We start from the raw sequence: 22,593 nt of genomic DNA, 5'->3' as shown, positions 1-22,593 counted from the left end.
TTTATCTTCCTTTCTTTTATCTTTTTTCTCTTTAGTTTATATTTCTTTTTCCTTCTTTTTTCTTCTTTCTTTTTAATGGTTTATACATACATCTAATTGTATTCATAATATAAAAAAAAATACTTAATTAAATTAATTATTTAAAGTAATTAAATAAATTGAATATTTTTTATTAAATTATTTTATATTCATTTTAAGGTTGAAACACCTAACTAAAAATATTCAACTTTTTATATCATTATGAATACAATTCACAACGTTAAATTTTTATTAAGATTATATTGAGTAGTTACTAATTTAATGTAAAATAATAATAATAATTATTACATAATATTATGTGATTCATAATTTATATAATTATACTACAATTATTTATTAATTACTATCAATTTTTAGTATTATAACAATAATAATTAGATATAATTATAATTATATCTAAGTATAATATTAACAATGAATATTAATATTAATATTAATATTGATTAATAATAATAGTATAAAGAATTAGGAGAATGAGAGAAGTTATTATAATATCACTTTTAGTACTAATTTTATATTTGCCCAAAATACCCTTTATGACATAAATGGAAACATATATTTGTTTAAAGGGTAATTTGGAAAGAAAATTACATCAGGTACCAAAAATGTAATTTATAAGTACCAAAAACAATATAAAATAAAGACTAGGTACTATTTATGTAATTCACTCATTAAATAAATGAAATAGGCACTAACAATTCAGAAAAATTTCAAAATCTGCATACAGCTGTAGCCAATAATTCATAACCCTAATTGATCGGCACACAGCCTTAGCCCCCAAGTCATCGCTAAAATAGGCAATTTATAAAAGGAAAATCCACTCCATTATATAAAGGGAAATTGGTCCCTAATATCATGAACTTTGCCCAGATTTTGGTTTTTCTCATGAACTTTCAAATTAGTACCATAAATCATGAACTTTCAGATTGGTTTGGTATTTCCCCGATAATCCAAGATTTTTTTAGGAAATTCCCTAAAATGTGTTCCTAGCATTTGTGAAAGAGAGAAACAAGGTTTTGTGTTTTAATTTTTGTAGCGTAGCGTCACAGATGTGTGTTTCTAATTAAATTCTTTGTGTTTTTATTAAATTTATTTTGTTTTCTTTAATTTTAGAGTTTTGTTTTGTCAAATAAAAGTAGTATTGTGTTTAATATTCCAAATAGATATGCCACCATGACATGCCACTTATAAGAATGCTGCTAAATAGGATTCAAAATGCTATATAAATTAGCCAGATTTTACACTTGATCCGCCGTGGGAAATACCAAATCAATCTGAAAGTTCATGATTTATGGTACTAATTTGAAAATTCATGGGAAAAATCAAAATCTGGGCAAAGTTCATGATATTAGGGACCAATTTCCCTTATATAAACAGGGGTTTAGGAGTTTAGGGGTCAAATGAAAATGGCATCCTCAATTCTCCTCCAATCTTGTAAATTCAGTAGAATGAGGATGCTGAGCAACACAATGGCATCCTCAATTCTCCTCCAATCTTGCAAGTTGAGTAAAATGGCATCTGAGCCACGGAAAGTATCATCCCCTTACCTGTTACTACCGTCGTCCTACGAAGCCGGGTATAAAGAGGTGTACAGCCTGGCAGAGAAGAAAGTGGTGAGCATCGACAAGGCAGCGGCGGCGCCGGCGTGGGCACAAGGCGGGCGGGTGAAACATGTGGGATGTTCCCACGGCTGGGTGGCCTCATTCAATGAGGAGAATCGTCAGGCTTTCCTCTTCAATCCCCTCACCGGTTCTCACATAAAGCTTCCCGACATCGATCACGCCACTCGCCCCATCAGCATCATCCTCTCCTCCTCTCCCGACGCCCACGACTGCCGCGCGATCATGCGCCACGCCCCTTCCTCCGGCATTGCGGTCTGCTCCCCCGCCCACACCAGCAGCAGCTGGGTCCCCGTGTGCGGCCAAGGCGAATACCACGTGATCGGCTACTCCGCCCGCCAGAGCCGCCTCTTCTGCGTGACCAATCAGGCGGACTCGTTCTTGGAGCTGGAGTGCTGGGACCTCCATCGTCCGCGGTCGCCTCTTTGGAATACCCGAATGTATACGAGTCACGGGTATGAGGACGAGCACTACCACTGCCCCCGCTATCTGGTGATCGATGAGCACTCCCAGCGCCTGTTTCTTGTGATCCGTGTCGTCACGGAAGAGGGCGGGGAGGATGAGGATTGGATTGATGACACAGCGTCCTTTTGCAAATTTTGTGGAAACCTCAAGGTGCAATTCTGCACATCATGTGGAACCAAGCAAGACGACCGGAAATGCCTGTTCCTTGATTCTTACACCACTTGCCCGCGATTGCAGAACTGGTCGCACTATATGGTTGATCAAGCGCTGCTTGATATCTACGTTACCAAGAAAAGGAATGGAGATATCTCCGAAGATGAAGAGGAAGGGGTAGATGAAGATGAAGAGGAAGGGGAAAATGAAGATGAAGATGAAGATGAAGAGGAAGAGGCAGAGGAGGAGGAAGAGAATGGTGGTTCAATCCGTTACTCGCACAAAACCATTCGTTTCCACGCGTACGAATTTGATTGCAAACAAGGTGAAATGAGGTGCATGGAGGCTTCACTGGATGGTTTGGCAATGTTTGTCGGAGGCAACCACTCGTTTGCCCTGCCCGCGGCGGACTTCAACTTGAGCCCCGATTCCATTTATTTCACCCCAGATGGTGTGAATTACATTAGCCAAGGCGGAAGAAAGGAGGATGCTGGAATCTATAGTTACGTGGATGGCAAAATATCTTCCATCGATTGTCCCTGTGAGTCTCAGATATCCACCACTTCCACCAGGATTGCTCCACCCATGTGGCTCACCCCAAATTACTCAATTCCGTAGTAGTACTCAGTAGTAGTAAATCTCTTCCTTAATGTTCTGCTTTATCAGCTTAATTGTTAGGAGTATTTCAATAGCGAGCAAGCACCTTTCTAATTTTCTTTGATTTTTGTTGTCAAGGAAAGGTGTAGTTTCTCTGGGTAGCAACAAAAATGAATATAAATGGAGTAGTATTACTATTATGAACCTGATTTTGTCCCTGCTTCCTCATACATCTTTGCGAAGACTTATCTGTACAATTGTAGCATATTTGACAGCCTGCACATCTCAACATGTTTTCCCCTGAATTTGCTTTCAGCAAAGAAAAGAGAAGAAGCATTGCCAAACAGAGAATTGGCTGCCCTGTCTTTTCTTTTGCAGGCAGTTGTGGAGAAGGATAAGGCATGTCCAAAAATACAAGCTAGTCCTGATCAGATCACATTGCTCAAGTGCTCAACGAAATTTGTAGGGACAGTGTGAAATGTGCCCCAGAGGTGACATTATGTGGTATGATGGACGTCGAAAATGAGAAACAGCATACCGAGAAAAGGAAATTCCCTAATGAAATCGAACTGCGAAGGTTATGCTAGATGGCCTCTCTGATTGGCAACAGAATCAACCCGACTCAAGTTTTTGAACCATTTCAACTGTCTTGAAGATGTGGTAGCTAAACTTGGTTACATTCTAGTTTCTTTATTGTCCTTGTTTATCATCAACTAGTTTGAATATCCATCTAAGCGCAGTACTGAAAAATTCACATCATCAAATTTGAAAATAACAAAACAACAGTAGCAAATACTAAATTGCTAGTGGCAACCACAGAAGCTACCGCACTGAATATGCTTCATAGCTTATTTTCCATTTTAGCGACAATGATTTTATTAGTATTCTAGGCCACAGATAAAGCAATAAATTTGTTTAAGAATGACATTGATATGACTCAAGAATACAAAGTGGTTCAACTATTTGCACCCCATGATCACTTCTCATGTGTTCTTTGACCTTTCTTTGGCATATACTCCTTCAATGCTTTCTCTAAAGGTACAAATTTACACCATTCATTACTTTTCATCTTATTGTGATAGTCTTATATATAAAGCTATGGTTTCATTTTGCATAGGCTAGAAGTGTGACATACATACATTGCAGAGTGTAATTTGCCTGACAGTGACAATTCTTATATCCTCACTTTCATTGTGAAGTTAGCACCAACCCTTGACAAGTAGTTATCTGCAACTGCCTCAATAGTGCTCCCATTTTCAAAAAGTAAATTACACTATCAATTAAAGTATTTGACACTATGATCATACTAAATACCTAAAGCATGCCAGTGCCAACCCTGATAACTCTTGATTAGAGCGAATCATACTCGATCAAGAAAACAAATAACAAGTAGCTGCATCACATCAAGATCCATTATTCTTAGTGAAGTTATGTGGAAGCACTATTGATATTATTGTGTGAGCTGATTTGGTTAGTTTGTTAATGATTATGAGTGTTTATGTGTATAAAAACTTGGTTTTGGAGCTTTGTAAGCTTCCCTTCTCTAATCACTTTTATAGTAAGCATCCTTAGATGTAAAAGTCTTGCATACCAATAAAGTGGATGGTTTAACTCTTTTTATTCGTTGCATGTAAAATAAAAATGAAAAGTTCTCCATCCATCATTCATTAGATATTTTATAGTGTTTGGTTTCTTCATGAGTTATAAAAAATTTGTCAGGGTATATATTATGATTGGAAGTACTAGTGTTTGTGGAATATGGAACTCATATTTTAGTTGCTAGTATGCAAAATCAAAATTTGTCGAAAGTTTAAGAATTTAGAAACAATTACTCCTACACAAAAAGTTTGCAACTATTTTACCATGAAGTTGTAATATTGGCCACTTTTCAATAACAAAACTTAATCTTTGATCACTTTTCAATTACAAATTTTATCTTCATAATTCATTATATGAATCTCATTATGGACGGCGGTGGAATTTTAGTTATATGATATGGACACATACCATGTTTTACCCTATGTTTAATTTATACTATATGATGCCACATCGATGTCAATAATGATATTATCTTCCAAAAACAGTTACTTGTCTGACTACACTTTTCGCCCAATAGTAGAAATCTCAACCACGCCAAAACTACAAAATCTCTCACCACTCGCAATACAATCTTCATAAAATTGCAACATTATCACCACAATATCATATTTCACACTTTAAAGACACAAATAATTTCATCTCAAATTCACCCAATATATAAAGTACAAGCTCCCAATGCAGTAGAGAAAGTCCAAGCAATGAAAGCGCAAAACGCGGTGGCTCTCTTCCTCCTAAGCTGCGCGGTGTACATCACGCTGCTGACGTGGAAGCAGCATCTCTCCTTCGCGGGCCGGGTGTACGACGTGCGCATCATCAACGGCTTCACCAACAACTCGTCGCTGGCGCTGGTGGTGTGGTGCTCGGCCGCGGACGGGCGGGACATAGGCGGGAGGGCCCTCCAAGAGCGCGACGACTACAGCTGGAGCGTCAGGGTGGCCCCGCTCATGTGGAGCTCCGCTCGATTCGTGTGCACCCTCAAGTGGGACGCGAGGAGGCGGAAGTTCGAGGCGTTCCGGGCCAGCCGGGACGTGTTTAGGTGCGGACGCGGCGGGGGGCAATGCCTTTGGCTGGTGAGAGAGGATGGGTTTTACTTCAGCAGTGATGGGGTTGGATGGATCAAAGATTTTGCATGGATGTAAGCAAATATATTTAAGCTGTTTTTGTTGAGATGTATAAAATCTAAATTACTAATTAATATGAAGTTTGGGCTTCTTTTTTGTTTATGTATAATGGACTAATGGTGTTATGAGCTTGTTAGTAAATAAAACAAGTCTGCTGTAACCCAAAGGGTGTTTTCGAGTGGCAAAAGACTTGTCCTATTCTTAATCAAATGGTCAAGGAATTAATCCATTTTTAAATGCTTGAGCCAGCTATATCACCATTATTTTAGAATCCTTTGAGATGACTACAAATCAATACGGCAAATGGTCACTCGATTATACCCGTCGATACCCTTGGTCTAATAAAAAAAGAGAAAGAAATTAAGTATGTTGTGATTGTTTTGTAGTTGTAGTAGTTAGTGAAGGATGATGGATTTTGTTTTTTAAGAATGTTCAATCTATGCAAGAAATGCGGTTTCTAATTTTACAATTTTTTTTTAATTAATGTCTTCCATTGGTTAGTTTCTCCTATTCTGATAACAACTAGCGTCGTGAATTATGATGCCTTTAATCATTCGAAAACGGCAGCCACTACTTTTTCAATCATGTTACTATTATTTATAGTTATATTTTAATATAATATTTGTATCAATGGGATCATATCTTGCCATTCTACACGAGTAAAGAGTTATGTATTTCCCGCTAGATGGGCCAAAAAATATACTAGTTCTATATATACTTTCACATGCTTCATCAACAAAAATGATTTTAAAAATCTAATTTCATAATTTCATAATTTAACATACATCCAAAAAAATCTAATTTTATTATAAATTCTTGACATTATTCTTAAAACAAACAATAATACTAGCAAAGAAAGGAAAATGGAAACTCCATAGAATTAAAGCTCCAACATGTCACATAGTCCAAAAATTCTCAAATTTAACCAAATAAATAATCACTTTGTTCCAAGATAAATGAATTATGAATTGTTCCTTTTTTTGAGATGTCCCAAATAAATGGTGCATTTCATCTATTGGCAAAATTAACTCTACATCTCTCCCTTTCCGTTCTATTTTTCCTTATATTTTTCATTAACTCACTGAACACCATCTTCTTAATTTACATGCCAAAAAAATGTAGTACTCTATTTCTTTTCTAGGGATGAAAAAAGTAGTAATATTATTAAAAATTATAATTGTAATTATAAAATGAAATTATAAAAAATATTTAAAAACATCAATATTTTTCGAGAGACGATAGATCTCCGACACATTTGTATAGCTCTAAAGAAGATTTTTGGTAAGTTGGCCAACATGATATATGTAGATAAGATGGTTATCCGCTAATGTGTTTGATCCGTACGACAATACCTTTATGTCAATTTCATCCCCCTATCTCCCAACATCTATATATTTAAATTTTTTATATTAGTTATCAACAAATAAATAATTACGTTCTTAAGCTTCATGACTTCCACTAATATACTTTTGTCCTTTTCCACGTGGGAGTGCATGACTTCCACTAAAATACTTGTATAGTCATGTGTATATTTGTGCTTGTAGCTTAACCATATGGGACAACCACTTCCACTTATTTCAATTTTGTTTGAAAAAGAAGCACTAAATTTAATTTGATAAGAATGTAATCAGAATTTCAAAAGTCATGGATAAAAATTTGAATCATAGTCAATTCATGTTGAAATAAAAAACTTAGTAGGCGGAACCGCGGAAGCATACTTATGGGAAAAAAATTTGGAATCATAAACATTAAACACATTCAATCACATATATTCTCTTTATTCAAAATTTTGAAATAAAAATTAATGAAATAATGAATTTTCACTACACATATTCTCTTCACACATATCTCATTTATTTATAACTCTAATACCTTTGATTGATATAAATTGATTCCTTCCTTCCTTGAATAGGGCCTAAATATATACTTGATCATTTCATTCAATCACAAATTCTCTTCATTCCAACATTAAACACATTAATTCTCATAAAAAAAAAAATCACAAATCCGTTGATAGGATATGATCATATGATTGTAATTGTATCCCTTGCAAGATTATGTGTATTATAAAATAATTAATATTCATACAATCTTGAGTCACTATAAAAAGAGGTAAATAATACCTCATCAACTAACAAATTAAAGTATCGAAAATGGCAGCTTCAAAAAGAAGCTCAAGGTTAATAGTCATTCCAGCATTGTTGGTGGCACTTTGTCTGACCAATTCGGCATCCTCGTTAACGTTGTTCGATGCCTCGGTTTCTCTGAACAACCTCACAAACATAACCCTAATCGCGGAGTGCCAGTCCAATGGCGCGGGCATCGGCACCTTCAACATCCCCTCTCTCGGCCAAAAGAATTTCCTATCTCACATCATAGTGAATGGGAGAAGCGTGGCAACATGTTCGATGACTCTGGGGAATCTTCGTGGGAATTTTCTTGTTTTTGATTGGGATCGAGACAAGAACAAATGTAGAGATAGGCTTTGTTTATGGCATATTGACCGGTCTGGCCTCTATTTGTACGTCGATAATAATCATTTTGAGTTCGTGTTTAAATGGTGATAATATATATTTTTATATATAAATAGGCCATTCTTGAAGAATAAATTTAGGTTGATGCGGAATTTTATGAAATGAAATAATGTGTGATTTGGTAGTTGGAGAGTTGGAGTTATTGTTTCTAATCTTATTTTTAAATTCTATTCTGCTTATCAATTTTACTTTCAGATTTTTTTATAATGCTAAAATAAGAAAAATGTGAAAATGTCATTGGACAGCATATTTCGGAAAGGAAGTGAATCAGTCCACGTACGGTCACGGGCTCACGGAGTCTAAAAGTGACAGAGTTTGGCTTCGGCATTTTTGCCTATATTTCGGTCCAATGGATTCCAATTATTCCATTCTCTTTACTACTTTAGTTCTATTCTCAGGCAATGCAGAGATTTTTGAGACTCGAAAGCAATTGAGAATATTGAAGGCCAATTAGAAGAATCATTTCTGACGTGTACTGTCATGATGCGATCTTGATTCTTGACTTGGTGAAATTATATAAAATGAAACTGGCCTGTGAAAATGGTGAAATTATAGTAAAAGGTAAATTAGTTTAAAGATTTTGAAATTTTGGTCAAAAATATTTGTTTGTACAACAATTTCAAAAGTTCCAATCACCTATATGTAGCTTTATAATAGATGTTTGTCAATTAAATGGCACCGTCGTTTTTTTACAAATAGACTACATCGTTTAACTCACTAAATTGACGTATATATGATTATCCGGCAATATCAGATGTATAATTTCACCAATTTCTCCTTTTATCTCCAACATCTACCTATATATTTAAATTCTTATCCCTATTAATGACCAACAAATAAATAATACAATACGTTCTTAATTCTAATATACAGGACTTCTATAGTGCATGACGTTCACTAAGCGACTTTCATGTGATGAGAATAATGGATAAAAATATAAACTGATAAGGTGATGATTCACGCGCAATTCATGCTGACTATAAAAAGATAACGAAAGTGGAAACATATTTTATGCAATAAATTCGTACTTCCAAATATTAATACTCCATAGAGAGAAAAACTATGATTCCCATTTGCGTTCAAATCGATATATCAATTATATTAAACTATATTATAATATTCAACAAAGTTATCTATTGTAAAATATTCATTTTATGCACCTACAACTATAACTCATACAGACGTATTCTTCCTCTATTTTTTGGATTTAAACTAATTAATGTCGATTATTTGATTCAGAAGTGACCTTACAAATGTGGATTTTGGGTTAATAGAGAATTTTGGTATCGATTCGACTTCGGTTACTATATGTCATCTTTAATTCTTCCCTAGCATTGATTAACATTTATATCCAAAATCTCAACCGATGACAAAAAGCCACAACATTTAAATTTTGTCGCTAGATTATCTATATAAAAAGAGGTTTATATATATGCGGTGCGGTAAAATGACAACACCTCTTAAAGTAACACCATACCACCATTCCTAGCCAATCATTTGTACACGTGGACGAATAATCAGCTGCCATGTGGTAATCATAAAAAATGCTCAAGAGTAAATTTTCTCGGCCATCAATATCCAATACATTATAAAGCAATTTTTCTCGGCCAACAATATCCAATACGCTAGAGATTGTTGTCTAGCGTTTATACAATTGTTGTGTAGCGTTTATAATATTGCTGGATACGTGGTGTCATTGTATCACTTTATGAGGTGTTGTCATTTTAACACAAACTTCGTGTGTATATATATATATATATATATGTGAGGTCAAGTCAAGAAAGCAATATATATAGTCTATAGAGGAGTAAATAAGATGGCATTGGCGCATTTGGCAACCCCTTTAACGCTGTTCGACGCCGTCGTTTCACTGAACAACAACTCAAACGAGACACTAGACGCCGGCTGCCATTCCAACGGCGCCTTCATCGGCTCGTTCAACATCCCATCTCAAGCAACGAAAGATTTCCGAACAAATTTTCTGGTGAAACAGAGAAGCGTGGTGACATGCTCGCTCAAACTGGATAAGTATTTCAGTGGGAGCTAGGCTAGGCTCTAATTGTAGCCCTGATCATTTCATTCAATCACACATTCTCTTCATTCCAACATTATAAAAATATCACAAATCCGTCATAAATATGATTGTACCCATCTCGATCGATCACAATATTTAACTTACATAATCGACTCGATAATAATAATTACAAATCATTAGTCGATTATTTTCCAAGCAAGAATCCCTATAAAAAAAATTCAATTTTCAACATGCAATATCAATAATATTGATACAATCTTGACTCAGTAAAATTATAGGAGTAGTATAAAATGAGGTACAATTCATCTCCTCAACAAACAAATATCAAGAAACCAACATGGCACCTTCAAAACCCTCATGGCTAATTCCAACATTGTTGGTGATTTTTTCTCTCTCCAATTTCGCATCCTTGTTAACGTTGTTCGATGCCATCGTTTCTCTGAACAACACCTCAAACCTAAGCCTATTCACCACCTGCTGGTCCAATGGCGCCAGCATCGGCTCCTTCACCATCCTCCCTCGGGCCCCCAAAACGTTCCTCTCTCACATCTTAGTGAAAGAGAGGAGCGTGGCAACATGTACGATGAGTCTGGGGAATCTGCTGTATGGGAGTTTTGATGTTTTTGATTGGGATCGAGACGAGAAGAGATGTGCAAATAGGGTTTGTTCTTGGGATATTAATTCGTCCGGGCTGTATTTGTTTGTTAATAATAATCATTATGAGTTTCAGTTTAGTTGGGACAAATAGGCCATATATTTCTTGAAAAATGAATAAGAGGTTATATTGTTGTGGACTTTTGTTGAATGAAATAGTGTGTGATTTAATTTGGTGGTTGGAGTTATTGTTTCTAATGTTATTTTATACTGAGACTTTTTAAAAATATTTTTCTGATTTTGAAGTTTATCAATTTTATTGAAGTATGTGGGTTGAAACGAAGTGAATGCATTTATACGTTCACTTGGTTACTCAAAATATATTTATATTTGTACAATAGTCTCATATATATTTACAAAATATCATTTGGCATCGTAATATTAACTTAAATATGTTGGTAATTGAAATTTGAAACTAGATATAAAATTATAACTATACCACATCGGAGTTCATATAGACCCTGAAACTACTATATAATTCTAATGAGTCACTCATATCACCAATTGGTTTTAGGATGTAACTCATGGATTTCTATCAAAATAAAATGGAGGAAGTATTAATTATATTAGTACAAAATTTTAATTGATTCCAATGACTCTAAAGACAAATAATTTTGTTTCAAAACATAATCACCAAAAATTTGGCAACGAAATTTCAAGATGAGATCAAATCTCGTCGTGTGATTATGTTTTGAAAGTCGCACGCGTGAATTCATATGCTTGGATATATCACCCCTAATTAAATTATCAAAAATAAGGAGTAAATTAAATCACGAACTTGACACCACACTTCTGTCCTTTTTTTTTTTGATAAGCGGAAAAGGCTCGAGTCGGCCAACAGCGAGCAAATGTTCAAGACAAGCGGCCCAAAGCCAAATTGCAAAAATCAAAAACAGAAAAGTACAACGATATTTCAGTGTAACACCAACAAATCGACTAATACGCAAAACACCCAAAGAGCCAAAGAAACAACAAGAGCAACAACACAAACCTGGTAACAATCTTCACTCCAAAACCTGAAGTCTTGCACTTGATCGATCGACATTTGTGTTGTGGGGGAGTTATGGACAGCCACTTATATTCCATAACGTAAGTTGCCAAAATGATCTTCTCTTTTCGGCCTCCCAGTTTGGCTTAAACTTTTGGAAAATCATTTTATTTCGTATGTTCCAGATCAACCAAGATATGATATAAAACATAGAGATCTACGTCTTCTTATCACCCTTTTGGAGAGGGGTGACCAACTAAGAGATGAAACACGCCATCGGGTCCTAATTAAATTAGTGAAAATTATGCTTTAAATCATGAACCTTCCCTTTAAGTCGTGAAAATTATAACCAGTTTCTTAAGGTCAGACTTGTATACAAGAGACCGATATGTCTTTTGGTGATGTATAAAATGGCATAGCTGCATCAAATAAGTACTTTCCCTCTTTAAAAGTAATTTGTGCGTTTGTTTCTTACCACCACAAATTTTGAGCTATGTTTCAAAAGTATTTGTAGTATTAGCCTTTTTTAGGCTTCTTTGTAACTTTATTATTTTCTTTCATCTTTGTTCTCTCCAATTCTTATTTGAACAAAATGAAATCGAACTCCAATAGTAAAAATTCGATGTGGGATGAGATTTAATTGCGTCTACACAAGGATAAGATTTTACACTTCCATAATTTTATTTACCAACAAAGTCTACAAAATTAGCTATCTACATAACCCGTACGTAATTACGTAATTTTATTTCCCAACCTTTGACGCTTTAAAATTTATCAATTTTATTCCGGTCTTTTTAATATTTTTTAGTTCTATCCTCAGGCAATATATACATTTTTGAAACTCAAAATAAATTGAGAATTTTCGAAGCCCAATTAATAAATCATTTCTCATGTGCATTGTTACGCAATGTTGATTTTTGATTTGGTGAAATTAGTAAAAATAAAATTGTTATGAAAATTATTAAATTTGGTTTGTTCTACAATTTTAAAAGCTAGAGAAAAAAAAATCGCATATAAAATTATAGATTTATTTAATTACAAAAATTCCAATCACTTATATGTGACTATACCGTTTTTTAAAAAAGGTTTGCAGAACACGTTTCTTTGAAAAACACGTTTGTTTGTCTTTGAGAAAATAGATTTAAAATTTTCATGTGATCAGAATTTATGGAAAAAAGTTAGTATTGCAGTAAAATGATAAAGTTCACGTGCAATTCATGCTGAATTATCAACGACCTTGAAAGTAGAAACATATTTTATGCAATTAGTCAAATCGTCGGATGATCGGTTCTATTCTCGGTTTAACTGAGAATCGACCGTAATAACCGATTAACCGCATTTAAATTAAGCCCAATTAAAACTATTTATTTTAATTTTTTAGCCGATTAACCGAACTCGGCTCAACTCCAGTTCCATAACTGGGGCGAATTGGGTTCGGTTTTAATGGAATCGAACCGATCTCCTTCCTATTTTAAACACATTCTCATTAAAAAACCACAAATCTAGCTCTAGTAAATACATCCTCATCAATCTTTCATTAATTCTTCCCTTTGATTAACAATTATGTCCGAAACACAACAAAAACCCACAACATTTTAATTCTACTCAAACCCTAGCTAGATTATCCATATAAAAAGAGGTTAAACTCATCACCTCGACAAACAAATACTCAAGAAGAAAGCAATTAGTTAACATGGCATTGGCAGCAGCAATAACACTGTTAGTGGCACTCTCTCTCGCCCATTTGGCATCCTCGTTAACGTTGTTCGACGCCGGCGTTATTCTGAACAACAATTCGGACGAAACCCTAATCGCCAGCTGCCGTTCCAATGGCGCCTTCATTGGCACCTTCACCATCCCGTCTATCGGCACCGCAGACTTCCGAACGAACGTTCTGGTGAAGCAGAGAAGCGTGGCGACGTGTTCACTGACGCTCGGGAAGTTGCGTGGGAGTTTCGACGTTTTTGATTGGGGGAGAGACAAGAGGAGGTGTGCAAATAGGGTTTGTGAATGGAACATTGTTCAGTCGGGGCTGTATTTGTTGGTCAATAATAAGTATGAGTTTGTGTTTAGTTGGCCATAGACAAGATGGATTCATTTAGAGGTTGTTCATTTCTTGTGGAGGTTTATTAAATAAAACCTCGTTAATAAAATTCTTCCCACATAATTACCTATATAAGAAGCTGGGAATCTAAGTTTATCCAATCAAATAAGCAAAATATACACAACTAATTCTGCAGCAGCAGATGAATCAATAGTGTATACTTACTACTAGGGGACTACTTTGCTACCACTAATTCCTTCAATCGAAAATTTACATTAATTTCTATGATACAAAGTAGTAAGTTAAATCTCAGTAGGAAAAAAAAAAAGACTCTTTTCTGTAAAAACTTCATTAGATTAGGGAGAAAAATAGTGACACTCACGAGGCGTTCTCCTCCGGAGAAGTAGTGTAATCCGGAGACGAAGCTGCAGCGTGCCCGTCTCGCTCGTTTGACCCGATCAGCATGATCACGACCTCCCTCATCGATGGGCGGTCAAACGGGGACATGCTCGTGCAGAGTAGCGCGATTTTCAGCACGGTGATCATGTGGTTCACAGTGATCGCGTCTTTGAGATCCAGACGAGGATCTAGTATCTCGGGTGACAGAGAATGGCTTCGAATGTAACTCCGCACCCACGACACTAGATCGCCCCCTTCCTCGAGGGGCTGCACGGGTGTTTTACCCGTCAGCAGCTCTAGGAGAACAACTCCGTAGCTGTATATATCACATTTCTCCGTAACCTTCATAGTGTACGCATATTCTGCAACCGAGACGAGTACATCATTCGTCAAAAAAAAATGCACAAACAAACATCATCCCACCAATCTTAGTCATAATGTGATTGCATAATAATCATAAAAACACTTCTTGGCCTAATCATAATGTGATTTCATAATCAAAATACACAAACAAACACCAATCTTCTTGGCCTAGAAAATGGAAGATATCCAACATAATCTAACCACATTCATTGACATATTTTGATGAAACTAATATGCAGGGAGAGGGAGAGAGAGAGGAGCTAACCGGGGGCTATGTAGCCGTACGATCCAGCAACCGCGGACATTGACTTGGACTGAGGCATGTCGATAACTTTGGCCAAGCCGAAATCCCCAACATGGGCCTCAAACTTTTCATCAAGAAGTATGTTATTAGACTTGATGTCGCGGTGGATGATCCGAGGCCTGCAATCGTGATGCAAGTAAGCCAGGCCCTCGCCAGCCCCTAGAGCGATCGTGAACCTTGTTTGCCAGTCCAGGTGGCAAAACGACCCGTGAAGCAGTTCGCCTAAGCTGCCCCTCGCCATGTACTCGTAGAGAAGCAGATTGGATCCCTGGTAATAGCAAAAGCCATACAGCTTCACAATATTCCGATGCCTAATCTTCCCAAGCGTCGAAATCTCAGCTCGGAAGCTGTTCTCGATGTTGTTCCCCTCTCTATTTGAGGCCAGCTTCTTCACTGCAATCACCTGAGCAGAGTGCAGGACCGCCTTGTAAACCGTCCCAACCGCCCCCCTCCCGATCACAAACGTCTCGTGGAAGTTGTTGGTGGCCTCGACCAGGTCCTGGAACGTGAACCCTTCCTTGGGAGAGAAGTATATATCTGATTCCACGGATTGCACATCCTTATCCTGAGAAGACAGGGCCTTATCAACGGGATGGAACCTCATCGCGTATAAAATAGCTGCAATCAGAACAAGCGAGACTCCGCCTATCACAGCAGCAACGATGGTGATGATCTTCCCTCGAGGAGCATCCATGCTTCCCACGGGAGGAGGATTTATGTCATTAGGAGTCGAACCAGTGCAATTGCCGAGAGGCCCTCCACAGAGTCCTCTGTTTCCAGCAAAGCTAGTGACACTCATGTTCTGAAACACCTGCACGGATGGCAACGGCCCGGACAGATCATTGTTCGAGAAGTTGCAACCGAGCAGGCTAGAGAGATTCGCGAACGTGCTTGGGATCTCACCGCTCAAGCCATTGTTGTTGAGTAGTAAATACTCCAACAAGATGAGATTCCCAAGCTCGGGCGGGATTGGCCCGGACAAGTTGTTGTAACTCAGATTCATCGCGATCTGCAAGCTAGCAAGGTTGCCTAACTCATTAGGTATGCTACCAGAGAGGAAATTTCCACCCATTTGCAGCTCAGTCAAGTGAGAGAGGTTCCCTAGTTCGGCCGGAATGCTTCCTGAAAACATATTCTCGGATAAGATGAGGCGTTCGAGCTGAGAGAGCATCCCCAGCTCTCTCGGTATGGTGCCAATGAAGTTGTTCCCACTGAGATCAAGCTTCAGCAGAGCCTTGCATTTGAGGATCTCTCGTGGCATCTGTCCAGTGAAGAAGTTGGACGAGACGTTGAACACTGCAAGCTGGGAAAGATTGCCTATCTCATTAGGCAGATCAACACTGAAGTAATTGCCCGAGAGGTCGAGCCTCTGCAGTTTCTGGCAGCTGCCTATCCCTTGAGGGATCGGCCCGCTGAACTTATTTTGAGCAAGATCAACAGCAGAGAGGTTCGTTAATCTGCATATATCGGAAGGGAAGCTCCCGGACAGCCTGTTCCCACTAACACGAAGCTGCACCAACGAGGTACAGTTGATGACACCGGATGGAATATTCCCATACAAGTCATTGGCCTCAAAGTTGAGCAGTATCAGATTTGAATGCTGGCAAATGTGAGGCGGGATTCTACCGGTGAGGTGATTATCCGAGAAATCAACCACCCAAAGCCGACTATACAGGCCAAGACGAGGAGGTATGGTGCCACTCAAGTTGTTATCAAAGAGCTGCAGCTGGCTCATCCGAGGCAGGTACTGGAAGCCATATGGTATAGGGCCGGTAAGGTTGTTGATCGACAAGTCCAGCTTCGTGAGATTCCTCAACGTGCTGAGCTCGGGCGGGATCACGCCCGTGAGCCCATTTTGAAACAAGTAGAGCAAATACAGACTCTTTATCTTAGTTAACTCTACTGGAATCTCACCAGAGAGAAAATTCTCAGAGAAATCGATTTCTAAGCCAAAACTGAGGTTCCCAATCTCCCTTGGAATACTTCCATTCAAACTGTTTCTGTAAAGATACAATCTAGTAAGATACTTGATGTTGCCGAGCTCGGGAGGAATCTCTCCCTCGAGCATGTTCTGGTACAAGGCGAGCGTCTCAAGGCTCGTGCAGTTCCCAAGCTCCTTTGGGATCAGCCCTGTGAACTGATTATCCCATAGAATGAGATCAGTGAGCTTCTGCAGCAACCCGAGCTCTTTAGGAAGCTCGCCTCCGATTTGGTTCTGTGCAAGACCAAGAACTATTAGACTCTCACAGTAGCCTATCTCAGCAGGCAAGCTCTCAGATAACGCGTTCTGCCCTGCACGAAACACTCTCAGGTTCTTGAGATTGCCAAAGGAACGAGGCACAGGGCCGGTGAGGTTGTTCGTGTAGGCAACAAACTGTACAAGGGAGGTTAGTTTGCCAAACTCATCTGGAATAGGACCAGATAACATGTTATTGCACAAATTCAGGTATACCAAATGGGATAAACTGCCTAACTCAGGTGGGATTTCGCCATCGAGTTGATTATCGTTCAAGTTGAGGACTTCTAAAGTGGAGCAGTTTGCAATCTCTTTAGGTATCCTCCCCCTGAATCCATTGAAGGAGAGATCAAGAACAGTGAGATAAACCAAGTTGCCAATCCAAGAGCTCAGGGTCCCGGAGAGATTCCGGTAGCTGAGATCCAAAGACCAAACGACCGGACTAGACTCCATTGTGCAGTTCACACCGTGCCAACTACAGGGGGTTTGATCATTTGGGTTCCAACTTTGGAGGAAATTGAAGGGATCAGCAATGCTTTTCTTCAATTCTAGGAGGCTGATTCCATCCTCACTCAAAGCATTTGAAGGCAAAACCAGTATCAATAAGACCATTGAAAGAGCTATGAATCCCCACAAAAGGCCTCTTCTTGAATTGAACATCTCTTCTAGGCACAACAAGAAAAGTTATTTCTTGATTCTCTTCTACTACAAGTATTTCCCCAAATTTGAATTATAGAATCCCTAACTTCTACCAATCATAATCAGATAGCAACTCACATAAAAAAAGAGTTTCTCAAAAGCCATTGAGAAAGTTGCATTCAGATGAAGATGATTGGCAGCCTGCAATCCAAGAACCCCATCACCAAAAAGGGTTAGTGCTTTTGTAGTATATAATCAAACAATAAAAAACATAAGAAACTACTGCATATATATTGCAAATGATCCAAGAAGAGACAGACCTTAAGTTCCATGAAAGCTTCCACCACAGGTCAAGTAATGCCTTGGGAAGAACACAGAACAAAACTCATCTAAAACCATAAAAAAAACGAACTTTACAGAAATTCAAACTTTTTTTCCAAGAATGGTGGGAAAATTCAAATTCACAAGAGAAGTCAGAGCATCAAAGAATCCCAGAATCCAATGCAATGAATCAAATCTGCTTTGCTTAGTATTTTACTAAATGATGAATTGCTTGAGAAGCACAATACCAAACAAAAGCTTTGAGCTTTTTTATTTAATTTAGCAAAAGAGGTTTCTGCAAATGGAAAATAACAGCCCAAGATACATTTGCCATTCCCTTCACTGAAACACTAATGGCCGACAAAGCATGCTTTCCCTCTCTCACTCTCTCTCTCTCTCTATAGCTATATATGTACATACACTCATATGTCTTTCCCTTTGTTTCTTGCTGTTCTTGAATGTGTAAGAATACTGTACAAGATTTCTTTTGTTTTGGCTCTCTCTTTCAACAAGATTTTATTTTTCTGAAAGCCCTCTCCTTTCTCCCCACCCTCTTTAAAAAGAGGCTTTTCAAGTGCAAAAGGGACTTTTTAGGATGAAATGAAATACATGAAAAGTGCATTTTTATTATTTTTATGATGAACTAAGTTTTTATTTTATTTTATTTTGAATAAATTTTGTTGATATATCGGGGATGGGGATTGCAGGAGGAATGGGTAGGTAAGCCGGTGATGTGAAATTTTTTATTCAATACCTTACAAAGTGATCAATGCACTTTCATTTTTTAAATATAGTTTCTCATTTATTTATTTCATTCAAGACTTTTTCTTTTTCCTTAAATTATTAGATTTTGATTAGAATGGATTACTTTTTTATGACTGATCGAAGTTATAAAATTAGATTTGAGTATGTATATAGATTTTATTCAATTTTATACTTATAATATACTATTCTTTTTGTATTTATTTCCCAAAAATTTATTGTTGAGTAATCCCTTTATGGCTTTATTGTTCATTCTCTTTGATTTTTCAGTTTATTGTTTTCATATTACTCTCTATCTTGTCCTATAGTGGTTTGAACATTTCTTTTAGGTATGATATTTAAAAACTAATATTTAGATAATTAACTGGAGATAAAATAAAATATATAAAATAGATAATTGAAGAGAATATAAATACAAAAGGAATAAAATAAAAAATTAAGTATTTCAATTTTTTATTATAAAGAATGGCTCTACCTTCCAAAATGAGATATGAATCAATTACAATTTGAATAGGGAAGTAGTTTATGAGTATATGGTTAATAAAATAGTTTATCTTGTTTAGAAAATCATCAATCTCTATTATCATCTTGATGTGTCCCATGTATTCATGAGCACAGCAATGATGCAATGGTACATTTATATAGGCGTGGAAACATCCTCCACCGATAATTGAATATTTATTTATTAATAGTAACAGTCAACCTATATACTTTTATTCTAAACTTCGAATATTTATTATCAATAAAAGGATAATGTAAAATGGTTGAATTATGTCGAAGTATAGGAATTTAAAATACATCAAATAGTATTATATCACTATCAAAACTTATCCATATAAGAATAATTAAACGGTGAATCTCCTATATCTTATAAAGGTGAATTCAAATTCAATCTCCAATCCCTAATTACTTTCTTAATTTTCATAGATAGAGTATTAAATTAAAAGTATTTCTCTTCATAAATATGCTTTCTCCCTTTAAATTCTAAACAAAGCTTAGAAATTTCAGTGTAATAACCATGGGGAGTTTAATTTTTTAATTAAATAAAATAAGTAGTACGGAGTACTAAATGTGCCATTGCAAGGCGGTCAAGTTGACAAATTTTTTGTAGCCTTTGGAGTAATTAATTACCACAAAATCTTACTTTCATATTCAAATTACACTTGCTAGTTATGTAGAGGTGGGACCCACATAGCCAATATAAGTTGTAAGAGAGGGACCCACCAATAGAAGTAAAGGAGATATGGGTAGATGATTTGGCATCCTACTAATTACTTTATGTCCAAATCAATGATTCATTCATATAGTCTCCACACTCATTATTTCAGTGTTGAAACCAATTGCTAACTCACATTATTAATCTTCCTTAAATTATTGCCATCTAAGTTAGTTAATCTCACTAATTTAAGGATAGTTTTCACATTTTGCTGTCCAAAAAGTACTTCCCAATAATATTTTTTTTTCTAATTTAAAGGTTTTGTTCTTCTAATTATTCACTAATAGTATGAATTTTTGCAAGTTTGCGGTTCTGAGCTAAACTTATGGTCACATATTTTGTGTATGTAACCATTTAAAATCCCAAAGTTACACTCAAAACATGAATTATCAACACGTAGAATTCCACTAGCTTCCATGTGGGATGATAGAATAACTCCTTAACTTAATTTGCTTCATTAAAAAAAAGTTGATTATAGCATCATCAAATATATGTGTAAGCTAGCTGTCTTAAGTCTTAGCATCCACACAAAGTTTATATATGCGCCTACCAGGGAAAATTTTTGAAGACCATATAAAAAATGGAGATTGGATTCTAAGTTTTATTATGAGGAAGAGTGTTGCTATTATTCTATAGAACATTAAGAGTATTGTCGAGTGGTGCAACATGGAATGCTTTTATATTCTCGAAAATTATCATACTGATGTAGTTTAGGGTTATAATATATTTACCTTATAATTGTTGGGAACCTATGTTTTTTTAAATATATGTCGAAGAGAATTGATATGCTGCCGACTTAATTTGAGTGATTGTCAGCGACAAGTGTATTTTCTCTCTCCATACATGTAATTCTCATTTCTCTCTCTCTCTTGGTCGTCTCTCTCTTCAATCCATCCCTTACTTGTCGTTCACAATCGCTCAAATTAAGTCCGCATACCGCAGCATATGAATGCGTTTTTTATTTATGTTTTAAATTATTGTTGTACTGCTATTGTGCTTGTCATATCTATGTTCGAGCATTTGTACAACATTAAATGGGCGATACTCGCATTAATTATAAGCATGGTTTGAGAAATACAATCTCAACGCATTCAAGATAGGCCTTCAATTTTTTTAATTAATTTTTGGGAATTTGAATGCCATTAATCTAAAAAGAGGAATTTGGAAGTAGAAGGACATTAATGTCAATTGTCACATCATGACTAGACTAACACTATATGCAAATATTGAGATGGTGAAACAGACATGGGGCCCACCTCCCATTACTTTGTTGCTTCTCCCAATGATGATTCTTCCTTTTGTTGGTTTTGGTTCATCACCACTAACCTCATTTTTTAGTTAATTACTTCTCTCTAAACCCATGTTATACCTATCATCTATGAATCAAATTATTAGACGGCTCTTTTAAATATCATCCATTACTTTATTTAGCTAACAAACATGTGCCATGTGAAAATTTTATTTCTTTTGGAGATAGATTAGAGGTTGCTTAGGCTAATTGCTTTCCCAATTAATTCATGTGTTTAAGTTTAGGAGTTCACTAACAGATATGGATGTTGGTATGCTTTTGTGCTATAAAATTCGAGTATTCACATTCTGAGTAACTAATTTATTAGAATGGGAAAATGGTTACAATGAGGAAAAATATATGCTGGAATGATATGCTATATATATAGTGTAAAATTAACAAAAAATATAAGAGGGGAGTATAATTTAAAATAGCCAAAATACCCATTTAGAGGTTGGCTAATGTAATTAGATTTGAAAGTAAGTGATATTAAATCATTATATTTGGCTTTGAATTGAAAAGGAATGAAAGATGAATTTCATGAAACTTTTAGAATTCATCACTTCATACTTTTCTTACTCTATATACTCCCTCCGTTCCAGATAATTCGACCCAGTATTCCATTTCGGATCGTCCCACATAATTTGTCCAATTTCACTTTTATCATTTTTTATAGTGGACCTCATATTCTACTAATTCATTCATACTCATATTTTATTATAAAACTAAAACTTTAAAAGTAGGACCCACATCCCACCAATTTTTTCAACTCACTTTCCATTATATTTCTTAAAATCCGTACCGGTTCAAAGTGTCCCAAATTATCTGGGACGAAGAGAGTATTAAACATTGTTGTTGAAGATTGATCTAAATACTGTAAACCTGAAGACTGAAGTACTATATTTTATAGAATTACTTTCAAATGTTCAGCACTTATGAGAAGATTGCACTGAGAGTTAGATTTGATTTAAAGATTTAATAAACTCAGTTAACTTAATTTAATTAGGGTGACATTAAAAGAGGTTCAACTGGAGATATTAAATTTAGCATAGAAAATATAACTGCTGGCACAGGTTGGCCGTTGTCTAGACTGTCAACTTATTCAGTAGTCAACTAAAAATTATATAATATCTTAATTTATTTAAATAAATACCAAGACCAGTAATTACTATACTAATTAGCGTGTCAGCGGCTGTCTCTTGATTAATACGAATTAA

The 22,593-nt window shown here is 36.2% G+C and overlaps 3 protein-coding genes across 3 annotated transcripts; 2 read left to right on the top strand and 1 right to left on the bottom strand.

Moving 5' to 3' along the window:
• The first annotated feature begins 1,408 nt into the window (after positions 1 to 1,408).
• On the top strand, positions 1,409 to 3,077 carry LOC148929406 (uncharacterized). Its single transcript, XM_089055995.1, has one exon. The coding sequence runs from the start codon at positions 1,440 to 1,442 to the stop codon at positions 2,892 to 2,894; it is 1,455 nt and encodes a 484-aa protein (XP_088912121.1). The 5' UTR covers positions 1,409 to 1,439; the 3' UTR covers positions 2,895 to 3,077.
• A 1,970-nt stretch (positions 3,078 to 5,047) lies between these two features.
• On the top strand, positions 5,048 to 5,695 carry LOC125191612 (S-protein homolog 31-like). The gene has a single exon (XM_048089006.2). The coding sequence runs from the start codon at positions 5,171 to 5,173 to the stop codon at positions 5,609 to 5,611; it is 441 nt and encodes a 146-aa protein (XP_047944963.2). The 5' UTR covers positions 5,048 to 5,170; the 3' UTR covers positions 5,612 to 5,695.
• Positions 5,696 to 13,991: 8,296 nt separating this feature from the next.
• LOC125196007 (uncharacterized) lies at positions 13,992 to 18,630 on the bottom strand. Its single transcript, XM_048094345.2, has 3 exons — positions 18,110 to 18,630; positions 14,876 to 17,990; positions 13,992 to 14,609 (listed from the first exon to the last, which is right to left on the bottom strand). The coding sequence occupies exons 2-3, from the start codon at positions 17,808 to 17,810 to the stop codon at positions 14,227 to 14,229; spliced, it is 3,318 nt and encodes a 1,105-aa protein (XP_047950302.2). The 5' UTR covers positions 17,811 to 17,990; positions 18,110 to 18,630; the 3' UTR covers positions 13,992 to 14,226.
• Positions 18,631 to 22,593: the final 3,963 nt, after the last annotated feature.

This window comes from Salvia hispanica, chromosome 4 (assembly GCF_029641045.1).
Source record: "Salvia hispanica isolate PSC_SH4W2 chromosome 4, Shi_PSC_v1, whole genome shotgun sequence".
Lineage (NCBI taxonomy): Eukaryota > Viridiplantae > Streptophyta > Magnoliopsida > Lamiales > Lamiaceae > Salvia > Salvia hispanica.
The sequence above is the reverse complement of the archived record's forward strand: the minus strand, read 5'-3'. Positions and strand labels throughout refer to the sequence as shown.

Excerpts from the sequence above, each read along its gene's own strand:
- LOC125191612 (XM_048089006.2), top strand. The coding sequence starts at position 5,171 with ATGAAAGCGCAAAACGCGGTGGCTCTCTTCCTCCTAAGCTGCGCGGTG.
- LOC125196007 (XM_048094345.2), bottom strand. The coding sequence starts at position 17,810 with ATGTTCAATTCAAGAAGAGGCCTTTTGTGGGGATTCATAGCTCTTTCA. Across the intron at positions 14,610-14,875 it reads GTACGGCTACATAGCCCCCG|AATATGCGTACACTATGAAG; the intron begins GTTAGCTCCTCT and ends TCTCGGTTGCAG.
- LOC148929406 (XM_089055995.1), top strand. The coding sequence starts at position 1,440 with ATGAAAATGGCATCCTCAATTCTCCTCCAATCTTGTAAATTCAGTAGA.